Source organism: Lactuca sativa, chromosome 2 (assembly GCF_002870075.4).
Source record: "Lactuca sativa cultivar Salinas chromosome 2, Lsat_Salinas_v11, whole genome shotgun sequence".
Taxonomy (NCBI): domain Eukaryota; kingdom Viridiplantae; phylum Streptophyta; class Magnoliopsida; order Asterales; family Asteraceae; genus Lactuca; species Lactuca sativa.
In genome coordinates, this window is record NC_056624.2 from 29,148,244 (window position 1) to 29,158,376 (window position 10,133).

At 39.2% G+C, this 10,133-nt stretch overlaps 2 protein-coding genes across 2 annotated transcripts; both read right to left on the bottom strand.

Moving 5' to 3' along the window:
- Window positions 1–508: 508 nt before the first annotated feature.
- On the bottom strand, window positions 509–2,671 carry LOC111917354 (uncharacterized). Its single transcript, XM_023913044.1, has 2 exons — window positions 1,915–2,671; window positions 509–1,686 (listed from the first exon to the last, which is right to left on the bottom strand). The coding sequence occupies exons 1-2, from the start codon at window positions 2,669–2,671 to the stop codon at window positions 509–511; spliced, it is 1,935 nt and encodes a 644-aa protein (XP_023768812.1).
- Window positions 2,672–4,804: 2,133 nt separating this feature from the next.
- LOC122196577 (secreted RxLR effector protein 161-like) lies at window positions 4,805–5,578 on the bottom strand. Its single transcript, XM_042899671.1, has one exon. The coding sequence runs from the start codon at window positions 5,576–5,578 to the stop codon at window positions 4,805–4,807; it is 774 nt and encodes a 257-aa protein (XP_042755605.1).
- Window positions 5,579–10,133: the final 4,555 nt, after the last annotated feature.

Genomic DNA, 10,133 nt, shown 5'->3' on the forward strand with positions numbered 1-10,133 from the left:
TGGATATAGGAAGCCAACATTCTCTTAAGATGTTCGAGGATCGGTTCATACTCATGTTGTTTGGTGAGAAAAAGATTGAACAGCAAAATCCAATCATGAGGGTTCAGGTTTGGAAGATTAGCTAAGGAAATCATATGAGTCAAGTTGTCTGAGCCTCGGGTCACCCTAAAACTAACATTGATAAATTTTCCCGCAGTAGTGGGTTTCAATACTTTGACAGAGGTAATCTTCTGGGAACTCCATGTCAAGTATTGAAGTTAAGCGTATTTAAGATAGTAATTAATGAGATCACGATCAATCTGTGGATGAGGGGAAGGAACTACAACAGTTGAATCGAAGAAGTGAAACACGAAAGCCTTTTAGGTAATAGGCATGTCAAACTGTGAATCCTTCGAGTTAAAACACTCAAATGTAGCAACTGGTTCCAACCACCGAGCGCCTCGGGACTCGATCGCTTCCTTGATTAATCTTTCAAGAGTCCATGTAGGGAAAAGAGCCTGCTTGCAAGCTATAGCATCATGTTCTTCTTTTTGTTTGCGCTCTCTCTCTCTTCTTCTTCTCTTGCTATTCGAAGGTTTTCATCTATCTCTTTATCTCTTTTCTTTCTCTTCAGAGCCTCTGCTATTGTTTCTTCTTCATCATCACTATCATCAGAGGTACCCTTTGGTTTGTTTTGAACACCAGAACCCGAAGCTTCATTAACCTTCGGTTCCGTTTTGATAGTCACTTTGGGTGGAACTGTAGTAGTTTTAAAACTTTCTCCCCCTTGTTGCGGAGTAACAATTGGCTCCGTAACACCCTTCATTTGACTTAACATTTCGATTGCAGGAAGGAGTTTTGTTGTCAAGTGATTTCGGATTTTAAGAGTGAGAATCGGGTCATGGGCATTAACAAGATTACCCAGAAGAGGCAAAACGTCACCGGTACAACTTCTCAGAACAGCCCGTTCGGTCTTCAATGTGTCAATCTCCTTCTTCGGTTGAGCAAGCTGAACATTCTGAACTTCAATTGTTGTTGATTTCCGAGCAAGTTCATCCATTATCTTATTTTCCATGGCCAGATCAGCATGAAGCTTGTCAAGTTGAGCATTGACCGAAGTAATATGAGAAGAGTGATCATCTTTGATTTCAGACCTACCTGTGTCAAACTTTGCCTTCTCTTCTTGAAGAGAGTTGGAGAGCGAATCAACCGTGGTATTTACTTTGGCAGCGTTGGAATCTGCATGACCTTTGAAGGATTCTAAGAAGATCTTTGAATCACGAATGAGATCTGCCACTTCGATTGTCGCTTTCTTGCATGAAGATGTGGAGGCATTCACTGCTTTTGTGGATTTGTCAATGGATTCGGTATACCGTTGAAGAGATGTGTCAAGAAAAGCCTTCATAACCACATTAAAATAAGTAGCTGATGAAGCAATCAACTTATCAAGTTTAGCATTAAGATCCTTTAACTGTTGTGTCGTCACAGGAGCATCATTGTCGTCTTCACTTGGAAGCGGATAAGGACTGTAGTAAGTAGAGTCATACTCAAAATTATCACCACCGAGAATAGGTGTTGAATCTAATGAAGGTGATGGTGAAAGAGGTTTTGTGGTAACAGTGGTTTCGGTTTCAATGGTAGGTGCCCCCGTATCAGATACGTTGACACGAACCGGAGGTTCGGTTGTTGTGGTAGTTGTAGAAGTTGCTTGAGAGATAATGGGAGGAGGTATTGGTGCAGATGAGATTGGGAGAGTAGTGACAGGTGGAGGTAAGGGTGAGGTTGAAGTAGGTTAAGTAGAGATGGGTGGGGGAATTGGAGCAACAGAAATAGGTACAATTGTAGTAGGTGGAGAAGAAGGTGGAGTAGGAACAAAGTCATTAAGTTGTACCTCTGGAGTTGGAGATCGGGGAGGTGTGTTTCCCCTTGGTGAACCTTCATCTTGAACTTCTTCTTCCTCTTCGACTGGTGGCTCCTCATTATGTTCAGAATTAGAAGGTGAAGGATCCTTCGGTTTCTTTACCATCTTCTTGAACTTCTTCGTTTTCGGAGCCGAAGGGGCTTCTTTGTCAGCTTTACGCTTTTTAGGCGTTGCAGCTTTGTTTGAAGGACCTTTGGTCTCAGCCTTCTTTGTGGTTGGCTTCTTCCCTCGTTTGGTTGGATTCTCAACAACATCCAATGCAGTTTTCATTTCTAGAGTTAGTTCTCGTGGACCTATAGGAGAAAGCTTTCTGTAATCGGCCATGACATGACTCTGATTTGTAACACACCGGTACATTGACTCAGGAATAGAATCGTTGAAAGAGTACTTATTAGAATCGGTAACTATTATCTTCTTGGTGTGAAAAGTGGCCACAGAAGAAAGCAAAGCATCCGTCATTATAGGAATCTTGTAGTGATCATTTGTCCGTTGAGTGATGAACGTCCAGAATCGACCATAAGAAATTTCAAAGTCACTCGATGAAGAATTGAGACTTTGCACCACCTGAGCCCAGATAAGAGTACCATAGTCGAGATTTATGCCATGGTAAAGACCATATAGAATGGTCATGAATCCGTTGCTAGCTCCGTCAGAACCTGCAACGCGTTCTGATAACCCTTTGACAAGAAGGGTGAAAATACTATCCCATTGAGGTGGAAGGCAGGACTTCTTGAATTTGGTAACTATACTTAAAACATCCATGTAATCCATATCGTAAAACATCTTGAATAGCTGGGTAGAGAATCATCAATGGGAAGACCTAGAAGATTATAGAATCGTGCTTTGGAGATGGATGACTTGTGACTGAAGATGTCGAAACAGATCCTATCCTTGCGTTTGTCATATACAGCGGAGGTATACACTTGAGATAACAAGGACATTGACACAGACTCTACCTTGGTGAGGGCAACGACGAGTGGCAAATATTTTAAGCATTCAAGCACCTCAAGCATGTATGAATCATAAAGAAAAGGATTTAGACTGATGATCAGATTCTGATACGACTTGATAACCAATAATTGAGAGGATGCAGTTTGTTCATGGACGGATGAAGATTCAGCCATTGTTGCAGGTGAAGAGGATGATGAACAGTAATAATCGTTTTTCTTTGCTCCAAAAAATTTGGAAACGGTAAAGAGCCAAAAGAGGGGTGGGAAGATCTTATATACAATTAGTAGGAGAGAGAAAAATCCGTTGTAATGATTCCAAGACCTTCGATATCAATGCCTGAAAAGGCGCGATTTGATAGCCGTGTTACCCCTATAATATGTCTGGCGGCGTGACATTAGGAAACCGTTTCAAATTCACGCACCCGTTTGAAATCTTATCCAAAGACCGCCCATTCAAATTCCAAAGGATTCAAATTCCTTAGCAATATATGACTTATCCATTCGCTTCATATTAAGTAACTTCTGCTCCATATAATAGTGAACTACCATATCTTTCATAACCGAAAGCACAAATCTGAAAAGAGCCATTAGTACCACAAACAAGAGTTTGGAAAATCATGAAAATCTTCGTGCAAGAGTGTGCCAAAGGAAAAGAAATAAAGCAAGAAGTGTGTGGGATGTGAGTAATGTCAATTAAGACACGAAACTATAGATCCCGGGCACGAATCTCTTTCTTCAAAGTCAAGAGAGACTTAGAAGTGTCATTGTGGTTTCCCATTGAAATACGATCAAATGTTTGTTAAGAAACATTGAAAGGCATCTTTTCTAATATAGGCTTTAATGGGTGGTTTATCTTCAACCGAACTTTGGTTCTTAAAATAAGACCGAAAGTGGGATGAAGTACGTGTGAGACCGATGTGGTATGTTGAACAAGTAGGTCGGATATAGTATTTATTGACTGAAAGATAATAAGAAATCTCAAAAACAAAAAAAACGAAATTGGATCTTATGGGAAGAAATATCTTGGTGTTAGACAATTTCATAAAGATCACACAAAAATAAAATGAGATTTCATTATGAAACAAGTAATAGCTTGAACATTGAAGTGTTCACCATTAATTCAATTAAGTTGTTGGATTTTGGGTCTCACTTAGCACGTAGTGAACGTATCTAAGATCATCAACACAAATTTTGTGTAACCGTAAACCTCAGTGGTAATTGCTGAGAGTCTCAAGGGTTACGATTGTGGAGCGAAACGTGATGGATATATAAGATGAGGTTGTTAAAGAACCGAAAGTACCTCTCTTATTTAACATTGACCAAGCAGAAAACTCTTAACTCAATAAGAGAAGAGTAAGGTAGCTCATGACTTGAGTGAATTTAGCAGCCTAATTGGGAAGAAAGGATTGGTATTGATCGAATCATTAAGGCTTCACTCCGAGTCTTGGAGGCTTTAGTCTACATACAACATGATGCTTCTAGGGACACTTAACCAGTACAAAGATAAGAATGTCATACTTGCCCTAGCTCCAATTTGTAACGCGTTTGTGATCTTCAATCCTAAGTGATAAAAGAAACAAAACAAAACGAAACAAAAAGAAAATATTTTTGAAGTTTTGGATTTTTCTGAAAAAGAATAAAAACAGAAAATCAAATATTTTTTGGATTTTGAAAATTTCTAAAAAATGATAAAAACAGAAAGTAAAATATTTTTGGATTTTTGAAAGATGAAAGCTAAAGAAAAATAAGCGAAAAGATAAACAATTTATACAAATATAAACAACCAAAACCAAACTTTAGAAAAAGATGAAGCGAAATGGGCCGAGCGTATGGTTCATTTCGGTCCCCAAAAATTCAGAAACCGAAATAGACCGAGCGTTTGGTTCATTTCGGTTCCCGAAAATTACGGAACCGAAATAAACCGAGCGTTCGCTCTATTTCGCTTGTCCAATTTTTAGTGAATTGAAAGTGGTTTTAGTACCAACTCAGATTCCATCATTCCCAGGCCTTGTAGTATTTTATTAAAGCTTTCTTCTGGTAAGGCCTTAGTAAAGATGTCATCCAGTTGATCTGAGGACCGAACAAAGTGAACTTCAACATTGCCATCTTCAACATGGTCCTTGATGAAGTGGTATCTTAGTGCAATGTGTTTGGTCTTGGAGTGTTGCACAGGATTGTGACATATTCGTATCACACTTTTAGAGTCACAGTAGAGGGGAATCTTCTTCATGCTTAAGCCATAGTCCCGAAGTTGGCTTTGTATCCATATGACTTGTGATGTACAGGATGCTGCAGCGTTGTACTCAGCTTCGGCTGTGGAAAGTGACACGTAAGTTTGTTTCTTTAATTTCCAACTGACGAGTTTACCGTCAAGAAATTGGCACCCGCCAGTTGTGCTCTTCCGGTCCAGACCACATCCACCAAGGTCAGCGTCAGGGAAGACTTGAACAAAGAATACGGATTTAGCAAGATACCAGAGACCGAGAGACGAGGTTGGATTTAGATAGCGGAAGATATTTTTCACTGCAACCATATGAGGTTCTCTAGGATTCGCTTGAAACCTTGCACAATAACAAACAGAAAACATTATGTCTGGTCTATTAGATGTTAGATACATTAGAGACCCTATCATTTGACGATAGAGTGTCACATCAACAGCCGATTTATCCAGAGATGGTGTTAACTTCATGCCAAAATTCATTGGAACCTTCACTTTGGAATCTCCCATCATGCCGAACTTCGCCAACAAGGTCTTCGTGTAAGCTTCCTGGTTAACGAATATGCCTTCTGGTCCCTGTCTAATATTCAATCCAAGGAAAAAGTTAATTGGACCCATTGCGCTCATTTCAAACTTAGTCTCCATCAACTTCCTGAATTCAGCCGTTAAGCTAAGATTCGTTGAGCTGAAGATGATATCATCGACGTAAATTTGAACTATCATTAAATGTTCGGCTTCTTTCTTGCGAAAGAAGGTTGGGTCAACTGAACCTTCTTTGAATTTCAACATTTTGAGAAAGCGAGTCAAAGTTTCATACCAGGCTCTAGGGGCTTGTTTCAAACCATAGACTGCTTTATCCAGAATGTAGCAATGATCATGATACTTCTCATTCACAAATCCAGGTGGTTGCTCCATGTACACCGTTTCTTCTACTTTTCCATTCAATAAGGCACATTTTACATCCATTTGGAAAATTTCGAAGCTTTTATGTGCAACATATTCCAGAAAGATTCTCACTGATTCCAACCTTGCTACAGGAGCGAAGGTTTCTTCATAATCTATTCCTTCTTCCTGACAATATCCTTTTACCACCAGTCTCGCTTTGTTGCGAATAACATTTCCTTCTTTATCTAACTTATTCCTAAAAACCCATTTTAACCCTACTACTGATGCATCCTTTGGTGTGGGAATCAATCTCCAAACACGATTTCGTTCAAACTCATGGATTTCGTCTTGCATAGCTTGCACCCAATCAGAGTGATCAAGAGCAGCATTTACCATCTTCGGTTCAAATTTGGAGACGAACGAGTTAAACATGCAAAATTCTACTTGAGAGAATAGAGCAATTTGCTTCGCTTTTAATTGATAGCATGTAAGAACTCCCTTAGATGGTTCACTTATGATTTGTGTTTTAGGATAATCCTTTGTCCATTTTGTGAGAGGAGTGTAATTTGGATCATAGGCGGGATCCAATTCAGCATTGATTTCTTCTTCAAGTTTTGACTGTTCGCCTTCGTCATTTGTATTATCATTCTCCCCCTCAAATGGCGAAGCGTATCCCATGTCAGGTTCAGAATTCTCCCCCTCAATTGGACCTTGATGGGTTGCGGTTTGTGATGAATTCTCCCCTAGGAATATAAAGCTTTGTCTTGGAGGGTCAGTTGAACCTGATCGTTCGCTTGAATCGAGAGGTTCGTTTAGAATCTAGTTCTCGGTTGGATGTTGAGGTTCACTTTCCATGTCTTTGGCTGCCTCGTTGATAATCTTTTTCAAGTTTTCAATCTTGTTATCTGCTGCTTTCGCTTCTGAGTGAATTGCTTTCTCTGGTTCATCAAAAAGCATCATGTATTCTTCAAACAAATTGGAAATAGGAACCGAGACGTGACCTGATTCTGGAAAGCTTTCTTCCGTTGGACCTTCGCTTGTTTGAACCTTCTTCATGTAATTATCATCAAAGGTCACATAGTAGGTTTCTACAATTTTCTTTGACCGCTTATTCAAAACCCTATATACCTTCGAAGTTAGCGAGTAACCGAGAAAGATTCCTTCGTCTGCCTTTACATCGAACTTGTTTCGGTTCTCTTTGGAGTTGAAAATAAAGTATCTTGAACCGAACACATGGAAAAACTTCACATTAGGATTGTGATAATTTAAAATCTCGTATGGAGTGATAGAAAATCGCTTGTTGAGGAAGGATCGGTTCTGAGTGTAACATGCAACAGCTATTGCATCAACCCAGAAGTATAGTGGAAGAGAAGTGAAGCTCAGCATGGTTCGGGAAGCTTCACATAAAGAACAGTTTCACCTTTCAACGATCCTGTTTTGTTGTGGAGTATAGGGAGCAGAGAAGTTGTGAGTGACTCCATTATCAGCTAGAAAATCTTCAAAGTCTTTATTTTTGAACTCAAGCCCATTGTCGTTTCTGATGTGTCTTACCACCTTTCGTAGTTGCAGCTCCACTTGCTTGATGAATTCCTTTAAATTTGGAGTCACCTCTGATTTCTATTTAAGAAAGAAAACCAGGTGAAGCATGAAAAATCATCTACAATAACGAGTATGAACTTACTATCACCAATGCTTTCGATAGCCGAAGAACCACACAAGTCGATATGTAGAAGTACGAGAGGTTCGATGATCTTTGTATTGATATGAGTAGGATGAAACTTTTGACTTTGCTTTCCCATCTCGCATGCTGCGCACAAGTCTTACTTATCAAACTTGAGAAGGGGAAGTCCGCGTACATGGTCACCAAGCACTAGCTTGTTTATGTCTTTGAAGTTCAGGTGCGAGAGTCTTCGGTGCCACAGCCAACTATCATCTGACTTCGCCTTCGTCAATAGGCATATAGCTGGCTTTCCTCTTATTGGGTTGAGATTTACAGGATACATCTCTCCTTTGCGCTTGGAATTTAATAGAATTTTCTTACTTTACTTCTCAATGATTTCTGAATCTTCATCATCAAACGAAACCTTTAATCCAGTTCCCATAACAAGTTGAGATACACTGATGAGATTGTGCTACAATCTTTCCACATATGCCACCTTACGTATTGAAAATTCACCATTTGTAATCATCACATACCCTTTAATTGTCCCATATGAGTTATTTCCATATTTAACACATCCACCATCCTTAAGGGACTGAAACTCCCTAAGCTTTTCCCTCATTCCTGTCATGTGATGAGAGCAGCCACTATCAATATACCATTCTTCGTTGAACTGCTCGTCACTGATAACCTGCAAAATCAAGCAGATTTAGGAACCCAAAGTCTCTTGGGCCCTGGTGAGTCTTTTACATAATAGGGAATAGCAACAGAAAGATCAACCATATATGTTTGTTTTATTAAGGTGGTTTCATCTTTTCTTTTGATGTTGTAAACTTTGATTTTATTTTTATCTTGTTTTGATTGGGAAGATTCAAATATTTTAATTTTAGTTGGAATCTCAGTAGAATTTGTCTTTTGAATCCTAGGGTTAGCTGACATTTTCTTAAGGTGAACTTCATTATCTGTGACGAGCTTTCCCTTTCCTTTGATGTCCTTCATTGGGTTCGGTTTTGGTTGGGAGTAAGGAGGATGGGATTTAGGACCGAAACTGTCTTTCGGTTCTAAGCACAGGTAGGGCAGGGACCGAAACTGACTTTTCTATTTCGGTTCTTCTGACTACATGACTGGCATTGGTTTCAAGAAGGAGTTGTGGCCTTTGATTTTTCGTTTGCTTTAAGATTGGTCACATTTTTAGGGTGGACATAATTAGGGTTTTGGGATTGCCAAAACTATTTCCTTTCATTGAGATTTTTCATGTATCTCTTGTTCTTCTGCCTCTTTTATTCAGCAAGTTGCTCTTGAGACTTGTGAATATTCACTTTAGGTTTCGGTCTCTCCACATGAGCTTCGGTTGTTGTGGAAGATGTACTGGATGCTTTCATTGGTTCCGTTGGTATCTCTTTCGTGCCACTTGAACTTGGTTTATCGAAGCTTGAAGGATTATTGATGGGTTCAGCCACGTATCTTCCTTTTACTCTCCATGAGGTTGGCTCCGATAGACCAACCGTTTCGTCTGCATTGTCAATGGGGGCAGACCAGAAGTAGTTATCATAGCCTTCAGCATTGTCTTTATCAATCGAGGTGGTTAATTCTACCATTTGTTTCCTAGTTAATCCTTCAATGGCAGACACTTGGTTTGGCACTGTTTGGACCTTTTGATATACAACCGCCTTTTCTTTGATAACCTTGGATTTATCCTTTGACATGCGAGCAAACTCAACCGAATTTTCAGATATGAGTGGTTTTGCTGATTCAGGTTCGCTTTTAATAAATTCTGAGCAATCGACCTCGTCCTCTACTGAGATTTCGCTCATCTCACTTTCCTCATCAAATTCAAAAGTGGTTTCTATATTCATTTTATGTTTTGAACTTAATTTGGCATTTGACGAGTCAAACCTCTGTATGGTCTCGGTCTTCATTTTTAATCTAACATTTTCATCCAGAAGATTCTTAAGCATGCACTTATGTTCTTTGGAGTCAATGAAGGCCTCAAGTTTCTCTAGTCCGTATTTGTAGGTTTCTAAAACCTTTTCTGAGGACACAATGGATTCACATTCAGCAATGACTTCATCCTCCTTAAATTCAAGGAAGGGCAAAATCATTTTGTAAATCTTTTTACCTATCTCACAATCTAGATGCAACTGAGTGATATTTGTATATAGACGTTTACCAATAAAAAAAAACATTCCTCTGTTTTAAAAACATTAAATTGTCACGTTGCAAATAAATAATTTCATACCTAGCCCTAACTAACTCTGACTCCTTTTGTTGTATTCACATCCTTTTCTCCTCACTCTTAGATGACTCCCTGCTGAGTTGATCAGTTAAGTTAGAGTTCACTAAACGAGTTTTCATTAGACTTCCACTTAAGTTAGAAAAACTTGAATTTTAATTCATTTAATTCTTTTTCATAGTTTTTTACTGGTATTTTGAGAGATTCGAGAATAGATTGTACCTTCTTAATCAGTTGATCGCAATTGTTGATCCTTTCGCTCACAGGCTTGGCAGCAAAACATTTGT

Bases quoted from the DNA above. Each gene is read 5' to 3' on its own strand.
- LOC111917354 (XM_023913044.1), bottom strand. From the start codon at position 2,671: ATGGATTACATGGATGTTTTAAGTATAGTTACCAAATTCAAGAAGTCC. The intron at 1,687-1,914 runs GTTCACCAAGGG...TTATCTCTCAAG, and splicing joins AGAAGAAGTTCAAGATGAAG to CAACTTCTACAACTACCACA.
- LOC122196577 (XM_042899671.1), bottom strand. From the start codon at position 5,578: ATGGGAGATTCCAAAGTGAAGGTTCCAATGAATTTTGGCATGAAGTTA.